Below are 18,907 nucleotides of genomic sequence, written 5' to 3'. Positions count from 1 at the left end.
AATACCAACAAGAAACAAACAAACAAAAAAACCAAAACAGTCCTCCCTCAAAACCCCTCATCTACTAATACGCTTTTCTTACTTGCTCAACTTTCAAGTATTTTACAGTTATTTAATATACACTCTGCATTGTCAACCAGGAAATTGAATATTTCTTATTTGTTACACTGGACTTTTTTCTAGGAACCTACAGTGAAAGAAAAGGCATTTATAGCTTCAATAACAAGTTTCCAAACTATGAGACCTAAGGACCCAGAGGAAAATACTGCAATGAAAAATTTATCCAGAAACATTTCTTTGTTGTCCAAAAAACTTCTCTAAAATTTAACAAGCTTTCATTGTGACAGTCTCATTACTTCATCACATTTGCTTTTCAGGCAGTAAATTCACAGAAAGCACTTCTGGCACAATGTTTCAAATTGCTACAATTACTATAAAGAAGAAAATAATTATGACTCAAACTACTACCACTGATCCGGGGCACAACCAAATGCACACATGTCCCCTATTCATTCATAAGTGAAGGACTGAGACCAAAAACACAACTTCATGATGAAAGCGCCCTAGTGGACTAAATAATTAAGCAAACAGGTACAACTTTGGGAATGAAAGGTTTGATTACAGAACTAACTACTTGGTGGTATCATCTTGACCATATATATTCAGTACCAGATTTGCCCTCCATGGAACAACGCAGTGTCTCCACATATCACTCTCTTGTTCAAGTTGTCAATTTTTTTTTTCCTATAAAGTTGGACTTTGCCATGGTAGCGCTAACGTTGAATTTCAGTTCTCACCTCTTTATTTGGCAAGTTGAAGAGGAACTCTCTGTCAAAGCGTCCTGGTCTTCGTAAAGCAGGATCTATAGAATCCAGTCTGTTGGTAGCTCCGATTACCACGATCTCCCCTCTGTTAACTATGCCGTCCAGAAGCGTCAGAAGAGTTGAAACAATGGAACTAATAGAAAAATATAATTTTTACTTACTGGTTCAGTAAATTTTGTCACATTCCACATGACTTTCTTCCATGAGTAGTCAAAAAGGACAAGCTTTAAGGACAAGACTCATTTTAAGACATAAACAATAGGTAAGTTAACACAGACCACATGCTGATATCAGGCTTAGTAAATTGGTTTCAACTATCGTTTAGAAGCACCTGTTTTGGCATTGAGTTACAAGTTTTCAGGATAAATTAACGTGTTCACAGTAAATTAAACAGGTCATCAACCTTTTTTTTTTTTCATTCCCCAAAGATCAAGCAGATTTTATGTAGGTGCAAAACTGTAATACCTATGAATGTGGTCTTGTTTACTGGAGCGCACAGGAGCGAGACCATCTATCTCGTCAAAAAAAATAATTGAAGGTCGCATCTGATAGGCCTAGCACAAAAACACAGAGTAAAACACCGTTATCTAAAGGAAAAATACACAAAAACATCATGGTTGGAATGTCATCTAAACTAGATTTTTCACTTCAGCCTCTGGGACCTCTACTGATAGAGCTACTGGAGTATCTGGCATGACTAACAGAAGACAGCAGTCTGTGTCAACCCACTGTATCCGGGTGACAGGAAGCAAATCGTTCCAGTAGTTCCTACAGCTGACATTCACAGCAGAAACACTGGCATTTCCATTTCAGTGGGAAAAAAAAAAAATAACAAAATACAAAAAAAGCAAGTTCTACTTAAAAACGTTGACCACAGAAAATAATGGTTTCAACTCTGACAGAACACACTGTGCATTTCAACCTTACCTGTTCAAATAACACACGAAGTTGGCGTTCTGATTCCCCCACGTATTTTCTCATGCAGTCCGAAGCACTTCTCATAAAAAATGTTATTTTTCTGTCACTTCGGCTATATTCATTGGCAAGTGCACGAGCAACTAGTGTTTCCCTGTTCCTGGGGGGCCATAAAATAGACAGCCTCTGCAATAAAAAAAGATCCAGATAGGAAAAAAAAACATCATGATGAGTACCTCCTACAACCATCATCTCTAGAACAAGCGTCTTTCCTAACCAAAACACATCATGTACAAGACAGCAGTAATAGCTGAAGTGTGGGTAGAGTCAGAACAGATAGAAGTTCTGCATTTTTACAACGTTTCACAAGAAAATTCATTTTTTTCACCCAAAGAAATGAATAAGGGGGTAACTCAAGTGTATAAAACCTTCAAAAGAGAGCATACTGTCCCAGAAGGACACTTCCAAAATTGCTGACAAACAGTTTGATCACAGCAAACCGGAGCCAAACAGGCAAACTTCAGCACAGAATCTGAGAATGGGCTGAATGGTGAATCACCACTTCATTCTTCAGTGATAAACTGCATATTCTTGCTTTCACAATATGCAGAATCTGATAGTAAAGCATTTAATGCTCCTCTCAAAAGCATTAAGTTACTGGGTTTGGTCTCTCAGACCATCTATTGCTGATGGCACGTGAGGAAGCCTAAAGCCGGAAGGAAAAGCAATGCCTTAGCACTCAGAGGGAAAAAAAAAAGAAAACAAAAGTAGGCAGGAAAAACAATTGGGCTTCCAGGCAACATATTACAATTGACTTCCACTAGATAATCCCTTCTTGCCTACAAACTAATCAAGCTGACTTGTACATAAAACTGAGAACAAAACCACTCCAACCCAACTAACCCAACTTTTTAAAGACACCAGACGGTAAAACTTAAAATTTTAAGACGTTGCTTATATTTTTAACCTACAAATATTCTGGATTCTATCCATTTTTAAGAAACCACTTTTTGCCACTACTAAAACAAACGTTCACCGCTGCCAAAATGTTGAAGCATGGAAGCATATTGATACCTTAATTGAACTTTCTCCTGAAAACAGCTGACTTACGATTTATCACTTTAATGAGTTACCCTGGGGACTGAATATTGAACCGCTGAAAAACTTCTGGATACAGGAGGGGAAAAATCACCATCTCTTTCAAAGCTGCGATGTGTTTGGAAAGACCACCCACGTTCTCAAATCCAATCTAAAGAGAAATTCAACACAACAGAGTTTGTATGTTAAAGAAAGCAGCAACCTAGATCAAGGTTTCATCAGAAATTATCTCAGCACAACGGAAACATTCTGGGCAATTTTTGAAGTTGCTTTAGAGAAAACCATCAACAAAGGTAGTTGTAGATGGCACACTGAGATCTTTCATAATCCCTGGAAACACTCGCTGACACGATGATTAGTTTAAGACTTACCGCACTATCTATTTGCATTGCATCTCCCTGACTTCTTCCAACTTTCTTCTGATCCCTCTGAACTCTCTTTAGGTCCTGTTTCTGAAGTTTCACTCAAAAAGTCCTGATTTGAATTAAGGAGAAGTTATAGGGCTTCTTTTTCTTTAAGATGCAACTTGAAGATTTTTGTTTTTCATAATAATGCCAAGCAAATGTAGAAAACATTAATTAATATACAGAAGACCTAATTAATTGACATAAACTCACACAGTTAAATTTAGATAAACTTAAACATGGCTAAATATTCATTTGAAGGAGATTCATCCCTCCCCTGTTCTCTAATGACAGCAACCTTCTTGGAGATGTGCTCTCGCTGTCCTCACTGCTCTCACCACTCTCCTCCGTATCACATGTGCTAAGCAAGGGAGATGAGCAAGAGGGTGTAGAATCACTGATGTCATCTGCATGTCTCTGTCTGCAAGCAAGCATATAAACCAGAAAGTTAAAAAGAAAATAGAGCAGATACTAAGTAACACCAAAAATTAAGGGAATTCTATCTCAAAATTTATTCTGAGATCTATTTTCCAGTCCATTGTACTCCTTAGCAATCTGATTTCAAAGGCCATGACATGATTTTCCTCGTGACAACTGTCTGCTTTCAAGAATGCTCAACAAAATATCTGGCAATCAACAGCATTCTCTACGCACTAACTGCTTACAGAATCCAAGAAGCCTTTATCACCACTAAGGCAATTTATGATTTCATTTAGATCTTTTATTGTTTAAGGTTAACTTCATATAGAAACATTAGTTGATTCCAAACAGAAACTAGAGTCAGTATTTGAGTGATAACTTTTTTTTTTTTTTAATCCAACAAAACTTCCATAAAGCCTCTCCCTCTAAATCGAATAAAATTATTTTTGGTTTTAAGAAAATAATTTGTATCCTTCAAGATTAAATAGTCTGACTAAGATTTTTAAGGGGGGATTCTGGCTTCAGTTCCAGAACCAAAGAATTTCAGTTACAGAAACTCAGACACTACCTCCATAATCATCTTATCAGCGACCCACAAATATTGGATTTAAAAAAGAAACCAACTTAAAAGTATCCACCTCCTGCCCTCCAAATATTTCTTTCCTCTCTATCCTCAGACTACCAAAGTACCGATCATAAACTTACTCTGTAATTACCACTAAACTGAAAACCCTTTGAAGCATTATGCAGTAAGGAGACTGACAGCTCTACGGTTAAGTAAGAGCTATCACTAGCCATACACCAACCTGGCACGTCTTCTATATTTTTGTGACCCAGCATTTTCAAGTGACTCTTTCTGTCTGACAGAACAGGGCTGGCCCGAGTTAGTCCTCTCTCGATCTCTTTGTCTTACTGAAAGGAAAGAATTTAGAATAATGAAACAGATACATTTAAGAGAGGAGGAAATCAAAAGATAAAGAAAATGCCACGTGTTTCACTCATCCCTAATTCCAGAAGAATTTTTAACCGTTTTTGCTTTTCATCAGTGCATGGTACAAGTGGAAAACTACGCCCTTTTTAAAGGTGAACTGAAAATCACAAGAGCAAGACTATTAAGTGTGATTAATTACTGTCATATCAAGGATACATAGCACTAAGTACGCCAAACAGCAAAGAAATACAATGGGCACAGGACACACGTGTCTGATAAAAACAGCGAAGTTCATGTGCAGAATGAAGGTACAGAACTGAAACAGAACTGTGTGCGCAAACACATATATTTGCATTCAAAAATTTTATCTCACTTATGTGCAAGAAATAAGGTTTTAAGAGAAACTGTGCGTTCAACCTACTTTCCATAGGAGCTTGGTAGCGGTCAACAGGTTTCCTCCGTCGAAGGTTGTAACGCCTTGGAACATCTTCACCGTCATTTTCTTTGTTCTCACTTCCTCTTGATGTTTGTACTGTACCACAAAATGACACCGAATCGTTAAGTACTTTTGCAAATTATATGAAATCCAAAATGCATTACACAGATGCCTGTAAGTTTTATTATTATCATTATTTTAATGACACAGTGGATCCTGCAAAACCTTAAGATGAATTTATGCAAGTCACGTTTCAGAAATCACAAATCCTAGCAGATGAGCATGCATCTAGACATTGTCTGTCCTCTCTGAAACTGCTGATGGACTTGTCGTCAGCCTCAGTGTTTAACAACAGGCAAAATTCTGTCATATTGCTTAGCTAAGATGCAGATCTTCTGAAAACAGCTATTTCAGAAAGTCACTTCTTAGTTTGAGAAAGTGTTTAATGGAAAGGGTTTTAATAATCTGTAGTGCTAAGACTAAGCACAGTAATCTAAGTCCAAGTCTAGCTCTGCCACAAATTCTGTGAGCAATAATGGGCCAGACACAGGCTTGAAGCTCACCAATGAGAAAACAATGCCAAATGCACATAAGCTTAGGCCATTAGCTTCTGTCAAGTAACCTGAAGTTGTTTCATGAAAGATGGTAAAAAACACAAAAACCAGAGTGCAATTATCTACTGGGTTCTGGTGAATATCCTCTCACGTTAACAGCAGGACACCGAGGAAGGAACGTACATACTCCGTTCACCTACCTGTTTGCCAAAAGGACTTATCTTTTTTTCTTGGAAAGCACCGCCCTCTTTGGTTTTTATTTTTTAACCCCAAAGGTTGCATTGCTTTCTGAATGCAAGGTAGGTGCCATGGGGTATACAGACAGCACACGGAAAACTGAGCGATCAGTAAATGAGTTTGTGATCACTACCATCTCCAGTCCTTGGTGTTCCAACACTTCTATCACAAAAGCATGAATTTCTCTGCTTTATTGCTCCACTAACCCTTTCCTTTGTTCCAGTAACTTCCTTTGTAACAACACTGACACTTTCCTCACTCTTTTCTGGCATATTTTTCATTATAAAAGTATATTCTAGCTCTTTCCTGATTTAAAATTGTAGTTTGCATTTTGATCATCAATTAATTGCCCCGGGCTCATTTCCCATTCAACGTGCTATTTAAAATTCCTCTCTACAAGCCTCTACTGCACAGCTCCCTGAAACCCACACACTTTAACCAAGCTTCTCCCTCTAGACTGGCCCCCGCCTTGTATTCAAGCTACTCTTATTCAGACTTTGAGCTAATGTTTTCCTAACTAAACCTCCAAAGGAGTCAACTCTGCTTCTCCCTTACTAGTCCATGGCCCAGCCATTCTTCCTCCGAAGAACTTCCCTCGGGTTCCCACCTGCCACTGTGCATCTCTCTGCTCCTCTGGGCCTCTGAAGGGAGGAGCAAAGTATTTTCTGGGGCTCAGCCTCCTGTCACTGTCTCTCTGAGCTCCTTTGCAGGTGTGCAGGTGAGCTCTCTCACATAATCTAACTTGTCAGCTCATCTACTGCAACACCCTTTTCGGTCCTTAAGTACAGTCTTGCCCTGTTCTGATCTGTTTAGAAAGCTCCTACAAGGATGATCTAATTTACTGCCTTAATCACAACTAACATTCTTCTTAAAAACTGTAAGTTTTCCCATCACTTCCAAGTTAATATGGCCTTTCGTGGCTTAACCTCATTCCACAAGTCACTGAGTACCCAGATGACAGCTCCTAATTACAGGCCCTGACAGCAGCTTACGGCGACTGCCTCCTAAACGCAGAAACGCACAACGCTATCCTCCCTCCTGCTGAGCTTCACGCTTGGGAGGAGCTTTTCATAAACATCTGGCAGCCTATCTACCTTGCTTCCTGAAAATTCTTGCTGTGCTGCTCAAAACCATGAAAACTGTCACGCTCCTGCTGTAGCGGTATCACCGTTTCGCATGCTGAGTAATAGCAATGCTGTCCATTTCTTTCCATTCCCACCTGTCTACAACCATCTGCTGCCTTTTATCTTGTAAGCAGTTTGGAAAAGCGCTGTTGTTTTTGGTGTTTTTTTTTTTTTCACCTGTTCTGAGCTCACTACAGTACAGCCCTAGAGCTCATACTAAGGCTTGTGAAGTCAATAGCAACACAGAATTTTTACAGAAGACAAATACCCTGTAGATTAGCTTCTTTCAATTGTTTAAGGCTTTTGGTTAGAACAGAGTAAAGAAAACTTAAAACCAGAACTCACCAACCTCATCTGGACTGCCAGGTCCAGTTCTTTCAAAGTCTGACTTCACTCAGGTGAAGATATCAAGGTTCTCCTAATTCCAAGCAGCAAGAAAGATCGGTCACAAACGTGCAGAAAAACAGACGTGCATACACATACATCCACTGACAGACACGTCTGTCTGTTGATGCTTACACAGTAACATTATCGAGGCACCCCGTATACACACAAAAAATAAATTATTGCACAAGAGGAGAGAATGGGAATATGATTGCGTGCACCCACAATCAGCAACAAGAGTTTCTGCTCTAAACCAGGGCTCAGTACATGCAGTGGTTAAATACTTGCCCAGATACACAACTGAGTGCATTAGTTAATCAGAGGTTAATAACCTACAGCGTGACAGAACCAAGGAAAAAGAACTACCTTTCTAGCAGACATACCAAAAGAAATCATACAGGCGTGTGAGAGATGCTAATAAAAAGTACTGTGGACAATTCTGGATTCATTTCACAGCCCTGGGCAACCAGCTCTAGGTGTCCCTGCTTGAGCAGGGGAGGGTTGGACCAGGTGACCTCCAGAGGCCCCTTCTAACCTCAACCATTCTGTGATTTGAGAGAAAAAAAAGGGAATTCAGAGCTAAACTAAAAGCTATGAAAGTAGGTTATCGGGAAGTTTTAAAATGATGTGCCTATCATTCAAAAGAACAGTAATTTAATAAAATAGTTGAATTTAATAGAGCAAAACTAAGACAGAGGAAGTATGATTGCTGCATACAACTTTAACAGGGGTTCCTCTAGAGACAGGGGTTTATTTAAGCTCTCAGGCAAGGCCAGCACACAAACAAATATACATAAAGTAGCCATCAGTTCATTCAGCTGGAAATTTGAAAGGCTTCAAGTTCCTGAAAACTCTGGGAGCAGTTTGCAACCAAGGAAGAATTCTAAAATGCAAGTTAGGTCAATTAAAGAAAACAGCTCCATTTGCCTGTAACAGATGATTAAAGCTACATGATACTGGAGATTCTTTGTGAGCTCTCAGGAAAAAAAACGTTAACAGGAATCAAAATTCGAGTGAGTGACCAACACAGGAAGCTATGCACTGCCTTTTGTTAAGCTTTCCAAGTAAGTGCGTTCCTGAGCATGACGAGAAATATGATTTAGGAGTTAAGGAGAAAAAGCTAAACAGCTTAAACTGCCAAGCTGATGGAAAGCACCAGTCTTTTTGCATATTCAGTCCCCCAGGCAGAGCTTTTAGTAACATTTGGAGTAAAAACCCAAGTCCGAAACAGCTGTTTGTAAACAGCGTCCATTCAAAAAGCAGAAGGCAATTCAGAAACTGGAGTGGAAGACATGCATTTCAGCATCTCCCCGTTATCCCACATCTTCTGCAGAAGATGCTTCCTCCACTCTGAAAAGATATCTGGAGCACAACCCTATCAGTAAGACATGAAGATATAACCAGAGAGCAAGACCAAATGGTAGTTTAGACCACACTATTCTTTGGAAGGAAGTTATTTCAGTTCAATTAAAATTACAACTAAGTTACTTCCCTACGTGAAATACTCTACAAAAATGGCAAACTGACAGAGTATTTGCTCTGTCATTTGTACCTCAACATCTTCCCAACATCTTTGGCATCTACGCATCTGCTCCATTTCATCCATTTTTTGTAGCACAACTTCCGCAGTACTAAGATACAAACTTGACATGTAAGAGCAAAGTTAGGTATGTATGAAAAAAATAAAACAGCACACACAATCAATAAGAGATTTTAATGTAGTATGCACAAAGCAAAAGTCATTGACACTTAGCCAAGACTTTAGACATTACCAAAAAATTAGGTCAAATCTTTAGTTTTGATAGAGATTTAAGAACAAGCTTTTGAGGATTTGCAAACATACGCTGTTTTCAGGTTTATTTTCCCCTCTTACTGAGCACATTTAAAATATATATATATTTAAATGCAGGAGGAAAATAAGAATTCTGACATCCTAGTAAGATGATATAAAAAAATTATGTCAACTTTTAATCCTACTTAAGTTGCTCTGCACAGTAGCATTAAGTCATTTTTTGTTAACCAAGGAAAGGCTGTTTGTTCTTCTCTACATGGGAATCTAAGTTTCGTGTTGTAGAAAATGATGAAATGAAAGGAAAGCAAATTCTGAAGCAGAAAACAATTTTGGCTTCAGAAACAGAAATAAACCATGGACAGAAATGCAGAATCGCTAGGACTACTTTGCTTTGACTGTATCAAACCGTCCTCAGTTTCTTAACCAGGCATTACATTCACTTTTGTGAGTATGGAACAAAAAGTTCATTAAAAATGACGGCACTTCTGATGCTAAGAAAACTGCCAAATGGGGAAAACTCAACAAATTGAACTCTCAATGCCAGGAGCAGCCATACCTCTTTGCTGTCAAAAAAAAGAGCAAGTCAAGGCCAACATCATGCCATAGTGCAAAGGCTTGCTAAGAAAGATCATTTTAAGAGGTCTGCAAGAAAAGATGACTTACTTTGTTATAAGTTTGTCAAATAGAATGGACGAGTTAGTAGTAGAGTACCGACTGCGTTGGACTCTACAGCTGCGGCGCAGCTCCAAGTCCCTGTTTTCTCCATGGACTCGTCTCATAGTTTTTGCACCAGCTCTACTCCTCAATGTTCTGGTGACTGAAACGCGGAAAAAAGTATTTTGAAACAGTCAAGATGGGATTCTCCTTATTTCACCATTGCTCTTGTAAAATGTAAACAAACAAAAAAGGCACCCTAAAGTGGATTGATTTTTCTTTAAATTTCAGATCAGAAGTTGTTGACACAACCGCTGCATTACACTTATTTATCGCTCTGCACGTTTAAACTGTCTACTTAAAAACTGTGACCTGTAGAGAATTTTTAAAGAGACTGAAAGCTAGCCAGACAAAAACAAACGTGCAACTTTTGTTCCATGCAGGAGGGAAATTTACTCCAGTTATTTCTGTCTTGGAAAAGTGAGAACAATCAACACCTTTCTCTAAGGTGTTTTCACTCCATTCATGTCAAACTGTATCTAACAGTGCTCAAAAAAAAACACTATTACATTGCAAGCCTCTTCCTAAGAGGTGTATGTTTTATTACTCTGTTTATGCATGCAGCACTTTCATTTCCTGCATTATGATCTAACAGCTCAAGGAGGTAAGAATCGTTTCAAGAGAAACACCCAAACACTAGATAACTCAAACTCGTGCTTTTTAGAAAAAAGCCTGCCCATTGTTTACCGTACAGCACCCTTTGGCACAGGTTTGTTGCTTGCACTGTCATTAAAAGAGCCAAGAGGACAAGGGGAAGGGAAGAGCTACACCACTGTGGTGGTAGGATCACAGCTAAGGTTTAGTTTTGTGGTTGCCACCTATAAAACTAAGTTTAAACTTACCAAGTATCAATTTACTTTGCACAATTAGAACAGTTTGCTTTGTGCCTAAGAAGCTGCAATTCACACTGCTCCCTCCCCAAGGAATTCATAAAATCTCCTATTTGCACCTACCTCTCTTCACAGAAAAGTCACTGATGAGTGAATTCAGCTGACTACAGAAGGCTTTGGGGCCAAATGAAAGCGATGGAGTGACCAAGTGCCATCCTCTTCAGTAACCAGCATAAATCGGTATCCCGGGGAGTTACAGCCACTTACCTGTGTTATATTCTTTTTTTTGTTCCAATTTCGGCTTTCTCAACTGCCTACATTAAGAAAGAGGACAGGGGAGAGAAGGGAGAAGAGACTTTTTGTATTAGACCCATCAAGGATGGGAAATTTCACCATGTTTACAAGCCAGTGCTCCATGGTATACAAAGAGAAGCCTGTAGGCCTCACGGAGGATCCAGATCCCAAGTCTGCTGTGTACCATATACATGCGGTTCTGTATGTACCCACATTTCCTAGCTTGCTCATGTTGAATTCTCAAATTTATGAGCAATAGCACCCAAGTGGAAAAGATACATGTCCTGGTTTCAGTTAGGACAGTTAGTTCTCCTAGTAGCGGGTACGTTGCTATGTTTTGGCTTAGGATGTGTAAAAGGATGTTTAGAAGAGTGCTGATACCACCCCGATGTTTCAATTGCTGCAGAGCAGTACTTACAACAAGCCAAGGACCTTTCGGTGTCTCACTGTCCTACTAGCGATCAGAATTGGCACACAGCAACAGCTGCAAGGGGACAGATTCAGGATGGCCGACCCCAACTGGCCAAAGAATTCCATGCACACAGAAATCACACATACAATTTCTAGGTTGGAAGAGACCTCAAGATCATCGAGTCCAACCTCTGACCTAACGCTAACAGTCCCCACTAAACCATATCCCTAAGCTCTACATCTAAACGTCTTTTGAAGACTTCCAGGGATGGTGACTCCACCACCTCCCTGGGCAGCCCGTTCCAGTGCCTAACAACCCTTTCGGTAAAGAAGTTCTTCCTAACTGTAATACACAATAAATGTTTGTTCATTGTCTTTTGTAAAAACAAGGAGTTCTGTTTGAGGAACAGGAGTTGTGAAAACTCCCTGCTGAAGTAAGGAGCTGTATAATGCTTAGCTAGACACTATGAAAATTCCTTTGCTTAATGTAACAAAAAAAAAGAACCCTCTCCCCTTCTCTCCTTCTGCATCTCAGTTGCCTCTTTTGTTCAAAAAACACTGCTGCAAAGTTCATGTAACCATCTCCTGATAAGTTGTTAAACTAGTGTATCAACATCTTGCCTTCCTGTCTCACGCTGGGCCAACATGACCAAATAAAGAAAGAAGTTGAACCACAACGCCGAGGAAGACTACGGCCTTCATCTTCACGACCACCAGAGGGACAGAGACGACCCCCTAGCAACAGTGCACGCAGTCGCAGAACATACCCGGACGTGCTGCGTAATCCTGAAATCACCAAGATATAAAAAGGGACCCTGGCGGGGGTGAGGTGCGCGCCGTTGGCGGAGCCGAGACTCCCCGGCCGCCCAGCGCTGTTTTGCTTGCTGTTGCTTACTCAATAACTTCCTTTCTATTATTAATGCAATGCTCTCCGAAAATTAATTAAGGGGGCAACTTATAACAAATTTGGTGCCGTGACTCGGATGAAGGCAATCTGATTGAAAGACCTTCGGAGGGGGCGCCCCGCTGATTTCAGCGGCCTTCGCTAGGACTACTTTCATTCAAATCCTTCACCGACGAACCCTAAATTCGGCAGCAAGCAAATAAAGCCGGCAACCCCTAGTAATCTTTGTGCACGAAGACCGAACGAAGACTCAGGAGTGAGTAAGTATAGGCCGGTGATCCGTTCGGTTGGGGTTGGGTATCCTGGAGCGTAGCGTTGTGAGACGTCCAATTGCGGACGAAGCGAGTGCGGACCCCTCGGTAGTGCAGTTCCCACATCCCGCGAGGGACTGGGCCACGAAAAGGGGGAAGCGATTTGTGTGTGTGTGTGTGAAGGCCCTCCAGAAGATGGGACAGAAGAGTAAGCCTTCTGGTCCCATGGGCAGGGTAACGTCTGATGTTAGGTTACCCTGGGATTAATGATTAAAAATTGGCAGGATTCCCCTTTTAGGCGGGGAAGCAATAAAGTAAAAATGATACATTATTGTGTTGAAGTTTGGGGTGGTAAACAGATTCGAAGAGACCACCTTTACTGGCCCGTATTTGGGTCCTTTGAAGATTGGGTTTGCCAGGCCCTAAATATTTATGTAAACTCAAAGGAACCTTTTAGTTTGGAAGAAAGTGAATATGCACATTTGTGGATCAGCTCAGAAACTCGAGCCAATTTATATCTTCTAAAAGAAAAAGGAGGGAATGGGAGGCACAAGAAAAACCGAAAATTAGAGATCCCAGCCCCACTGCCTCCCTATATTTCACCACCACCATCTGCAGCCCCTCTGACTCCCGGGCTTCCTAATCCGCAACCCCAGGGAGACTGATAGCGACTCTGACTCTAGCGTTCAGGGACCAGTGACTAGGAATATGTGGCTGTCCCCATTAACTCTGGGGACGTCCGAGATTTTAAGAAAGACAGGAGGAGGGTAAGCGAGCTTTAATGGCAACTGGCACAATGTTTCCAGCTGCTGAGGAATAATTCTAACTGGAATAATAACTGTACATTGCATATTGTATATATAAAAGCCCGGGCATTTTTGTTAAAGTGTTCTTTTATACCTGTGTTAATATGTAAATATGTAAATATAAGAACTGCCATTGAGGTGTATGTTTAAGGGAACAAAATTTTCCCAGGCATATTATCGGCTCATCAGGTTTAAATGTTCCCAGTGTAATTGTCTACAGGCAGTTAATTTACAGTGGTCTGATTTTACTTGTGTATCTATATATTGTGGATTTTGGAGGGATTGGGATTGACTAGTAAAGAGCTTCTAGGAAAACGGTGGAATATTAACCACTGTAGATTACAATAGGAAAAGTTCAAAGCAAAGAAATCCCGAGGAAAAGCCCCCTAGGATGTATACTAACACATTGGAGGGATATAGTGGGATGAGAGGGTACAGAGAGTAAAAGAACCCTTATCAAATATTGTAATCAGTGGTGGCCACTTTATAAACTAGAGGATGGAGCGGAGTGGCCCCTAAATGGAACTACTAATTATAACACCATATTACAGTTAACGTTGTTTTTGTGGAAAGAAGGAAAACAGGATGAAATGTTGTATATTGATGTTGTTTCAGCATCTTGGAGGGAAAAGGTACGGAATTAAGTTGGCCCCTGACTAAGCCTTTGATGTCGGCATTAGAAAAGTAAAGGCTAGAGAAAGATAAAGGAAGTGTTCAAAGGTTTGTTGAAAGTGTTAAAGGTATTCGAAGTTGAATGAGCAGGGAAAGGTGATGTAGGCATTATCTAAGTAACAGTCTAGAAGTTTTGGTATATTTGCATATTTGCTGTGGTGTTTGTTCAGTTTCCCAAGCATCGGGGAGGGGGGAACAGCCTGCTCCACCAGGGGCCTCTCCAGCGGCCGCAGGGGGGCTTCGGCTCCAGCGCCTGGAGCGCCTCCTCCCCCTCCTTCTGCACTGACTTTGGTGTCTGCAGGGGGGGTTTCTTGCTCTCCAAACTGCTGTTGAGCAGCAGGTTTTTGTTTGTTTGTTTGTTTGTTTGTTTGGATTGGCTCTGGGCAGCAGTGGGCCCCTTTAGGGCCAGATGAAATTGTCCCTTATCTACCACGGGGAGGTTTCTGCTTTTTGTTTTTGTTTTTTTTTTCACGGGGGCTGCCACTGCAGTTTCCCATCCCCACACCCGTCACACCCCCCCCATACCTTGCCATCAAACCCAATATACTGGGGCAGCTAAGTGATTACTGACTTGTAAAGTATCAGGGATTAAATTAACTAATGAAACCCTAAATGTGATGGGGGTAGAAGGGACTGGGATAACAGTGCCACTTTTGGGGGATACCAAGCTGAGACTAGGGGATAAAATGATCACTGGGCAATTATTGTATGTATCCAAGGCAGAGACTAACTTGTTGGGAAGGGATTTGATGATTAAATTGGGCATTCAACTAGTAAATTGTTAGACTGGAATAACAGTGTTATTAATGGAGTGCTCTCTGGCCCTGAGAGCAAACATACATGTATATTCACCTCTGACTGGAAAGACCCTGAAATGGGGGCGGAAGCAACAATATAGGTGGACAGTTTTACCTCAGAAGTTTACAGGGCCACCTATCTATTTGGGTAAATTCTAAAAAAGATTTTGGAGCAATTACAACCTCCCAAGGAGGTATTAATGTTACAAATATGTGGATCATTTTAAGGAAAATCGATACTCCCTGATGGGAGAGAAATGCTGAATAAAGTGATAATGAGGCAAATATTAACTGTTTTACATCAGAAGAGTCATTGGGAGGTGCAAGCAATGTGTGATGTTGTTCTAAGAAAGCATGTCTGTGTAGGAGAATATACTTTAGAGAAGCACACATGCAGAGGATGTACTATATGTCAAAAGGTAAATAAAAAGGTCTTCTGTAACCTATCTAGAGGGGGACGGGAGCCAGGGCTTTGACCTTTCCAAAGTATACAGGTAGACTTTACTGAGTTACTTGTTTGTCCTAATTGACCACGTGACTGAATGGGTGTAAAGCTTTACTGCAAGGGTTAAAGCAGGCCTTAGAGATTGAGTGGGATTTTCACAGCCCCTGGCACCCCTCCTCTTCTGGAAAGGTAGAGCGAATGAATGGTGAAATGAAGAAACAACTAGCAAAGCTTATGCTGGAAACTAAGACTTCTTGGGTAAAATGCTTACCCCTTGCACTGTTAAACATATGGATGCAGCCCAGAACTGATGTAGGAATTTCTCCTTTTGAAATGCTATATGGTATGCCCTATGACTTGGAATTGCCACTTGATCACCCTCATTTCTAATTAAGATTTGGAAAGAGACTTTTGTTTTAACACCACGATAGGGAAGGCCCCTATGTTGTTTTGCTTACTACAGAAACAGTCGTCTGGACTGCGGAGAAAGGATGGTCACATGCCAGCCGCGTTAAAGGACCCATCTGTGACGAGAAGTGGGAGATCGCTCCAGGAAACAAAGACCTGAAGCTCACATTGCGACGAACTCGATAGGTACCGTGGGTTAAGGTAGAGGCTCTCCCCTGAAGAACACTACTGCTGCCGAGAAGAACTAAAACCTCGTAGTTGGCTGCAACCCAACTGACGAGTGAGGCAGAGGAGTGAATATAGTGGGGAAAGAAATGGGCCTCAGCCATTCCTATCAGTGTTTGGGGATTCTCGCAGTGATTTTATCCTGCATAGCGACTCAACACCACCCCCACCAACCTTTTAAATGGACTTTAAGTCAATTTGAAGAACAACAGGTTATTGCAACCCAGATAACATCGGGGGGGGCAAGTTTTACTTCTACACTATGTCAGCTGATCTCGAGGCCCCGATGCTGGGAATATATAGGATTTTATTTCTGCCCAAGTTCTAACCCGGGAAAGGGGTACTGTAAATGCCTGAACATGTATTATTGTGCATACTGGGGGTGTGAAACCATTGCTACAGACTGGACACTCGGGGCTGGTCAGGATAAATTCTTACAAGTGGGATATGGGCTGTAAGGTTGTAACCGACAATTGGATCCCTGTTACAGGTGGTGAGGGCATGGTATAGGGTATACATGAACCTTCCACGGAAATAAAGAAATTTGCAAGGTTCTATATATAAATATAACAAACTCGGACGATACTAGCTGGGTACTAGGAAAAATGTCAGATTTTATGAACACGGAACAGATAGGGGAGGACTCATGCTAATAAAGAAGGAAACACCCAATACTTCCAAGGTAGTCGGGCCTAATAAAGAGTTATTAGGGAAAGGTTTGGTTGTCCAGACTGTAAAGATACCTGGAACTGCCCAACCTACTACAGTGTTTTCTAGTAAGTTGACAGTTATCCTTTCCCACACTGCTTCCAAACATTGTGGAAAAAGAAAGGGGTTGTACCCGAGAGTAGTATGTGGAAAGTTATAAATGCTAGTTTCCAGGTACTAAATCAAACTAATCCTGAGATAACTGAAGGGTGCTGGCTATATGTAAGTGTTAAGCCCCCATATTATGAAGCTATAGGAGATATGGGGAGGTCTGAATATTCAAATGAGTCAAATCCTTCCAAGTGCAGTTGGGGTCAGGAAATCGGGATAACTTTGACTCAAGTTATGGGAAAAGGTAGATGTATCGGCACAGTTCCAAGAGATAAAAATGATCTGTGCCATGCCACTAAAAAAAAAAAAAATGGACCAAACACATAAATGGTTAATTCCTGCAAATAACACTAGGTGGGTATGTTCATTGTTGGGAGTCACTCCTTGCCTATCTTTAAAATTGTTTAACACATCTTATGATTTTTTTGTACAGGTGGTCATTATACCAAGGATTCTATACCACACTGAAGAGTATCTGTATACCCATCACACAGTGGCTGAATACCATCTGGTAAAGAGGGAGCCTATTACGGCCGTCACCTTAGCCACTTTAATGGCCCTCGAGGCTGCAGGTGCAGGAACTGGAATTGCTTCCCTGATAAAACAAAGCCAGGAATTTACTTTTCTACACATTGCCATAGATGAGGATCTGGCCCATATAGAGCAATGAATAAAAGCTCTGGAAAAATCGGTTAGGTCATTGTCCGAAGTGGTACTCCAAAACCGTAGAGGGTTGGATTTGATTTTCTTACAACAAAGAGGACCGTGTGCAGCCCTACGTGAAGAATGTTGTGTATATGCAGATCATACTGGGGTGGTAAGAGATACAATGACTAAATTGCGGGAAGGATTAGAAAAGCGCAAAAGGGAAAATGAGGCTCATCAGAATTGGTATGAATCCTGGTTTAATTATTCACCTTGGCTTACCACACTATTGTCAACTATAGCGGGACCTTTATTAATAATAATAATAGCACTGACTTTTGGGCCATGTATTTTCAATAGGGTAATTGCAATTGTAAAAAGTCGATTAGAAGCTGCTCAACTTATGCTCATGCATGCTAAGTATGAATCTCTTGAGCAGGAGAAGGACAACACAGAAACTTTGATGCTCAGCAAGCAAATAATGCAAAAATTCAATGAACAAAATATGTTAGAAAAAGAAAAAGGGGGGATTGTGATAAATTAGTGAGGGTTTGTTCATTGTCTTTGAGGAATTTGGAGAATCTGTTGGGGAGGGAAGGTTGTAAAATTTAATGGCCTTGATAAGGGAGGAAGCAGGAGGGGGTGTTGGGTGAACATCCTTGAGTTAAACCAGACTCTGTGAAATTCCTTACCACAAGACATCCTTTTTGCCGCTTCACTACTCCCACCTGAACACGAAGCAGAGGAATAACGACCCTCTCTCTCAACAATAGACTGTGCAGCCTCAGCCAGTTCAACAAGTCCTGATAAGCCAGCATTCAACTGCTATAAAACAGCAACCCTGGAAAAGGGAAGTTGCGTGCTGTTGCGGAGCGGAGACTCCCCAGCCACCCAGCGCTGTTTTGCTTGTGTCTGCTTACTTGATTAATAAAATAATTTCAATAGACCAGTAAATTGTGTGGTCTAATTTATAACACTCACCACTCGCTGACTGATGCCCAGCCTAACCCCAAGCAGTCCGGCCCTCCTCCCCCTTTGGCGAGTTTGCTGCACTCCCAGCCTGCCCGCTGGCAGGACAGAGTGAGAAGCTGAAACACCCTTGGCTTGGTGTAAGCACTGCTCTGCAACAATTAAAACATCAGCATGTTATCAGCACTCTTCTAATCCTAAGCCAGAACATAGCATTCTACCAGCTACTAGGAAGAAACACCATCATCAATTTCTAAACAGCAATTACCAAGGTTAAATTTTCCACAGACGACTCCTTCTTGTGCTAGTAAATAATCCAAGGCTAAGCGATTTTGATACAAAGCAGTTCTCATCTTGGTATTTTGCTTTGCAATTAATCCAAGTGCGTCTCTGGTTTTATTTACAACTACTTCTATTACAGCTTGTAACCTAATTATTCTATTAAGCATATATATTGGGGTCCTATAGCCCCAGGATTCGTCTTCTGCCCATGTAGCTGGATCATAATAGGCAAACACCTTCAATCAAGGGGTTAGGCCTGCTTTCAGGGTCAATTCGGGCTTGTGTTACTGTTCAGCCTGTCAGGGTGATCCAGCTC

At 41.0% G+C, this 18,907-nt stretch overlaps 1 protein-coding gene across 1 annotated transcript in view; it reads right to left on the bottom strand.

Annotated features, from left to right (window-relative positions):
* Positions 1-18,907, bottom strand: part of LOC119716671 (ATPase family AAA domain-containing protein 2-like) — a 24,051-nt gene that overhangs the window by 793 nt on the left and 4,351 nt on the right. The window contains exons 2-10 of the mRNA XM_072036729.1: positions 10,931-10,977; positions 9,783-9,936; positions 8,880-8,958; positions 7,293-7,361; positions 5,014-5,124; positions 4,468-4,573; positions 2,850-3,662; positions 1,290-1,925; positions 798-957 (exon numbers count right to left, since the gene is read on the bottom strand). Of these exons, the coding sequence (XP_071892830.1) occupies positions 7,338-7,361; positions 8,880-8,958; positions 9,783-9,936; positions 10,931-10,977 (304 nt within the window). The 3' untranslated portion in view covers positions 798-957; positions 1,290-1,925; positions 2,850-3,662; ... (1 more) ...; positions 5,014-5,124; positions 7,293-7,337. The remainder of the gene's footprint in view (positions 1-797; positions 958-1,289; positions 1,926-2,849; positions 3,663-4,467; positions 4,574-5,013; positions 5,125-7,292; positions 7,362-8,879; positions 8,959-9,782; positions 9,937-10,930; positions 10,978-18,907) is intronic.

Source organism: Anas platyrhynchos, chromosome 3 (genome assembly GCF_047663525.1).
Source record: "Anas platyrhynchos isolate ZD024472 breed Pekin duck chromosome 3, IASCAAS_PekinDuck_T2T, whole genome shotgun sequence".
Classification (NCBI taxonomy): Eukaryota; Metazoa; Chordata; class Aves; order Anseriformes; family Anatidae; genus Anas; species Anas platyrhynchos.
This window is presented reverse-complemented; position numbering and strand designations above follow the sequence as displayed.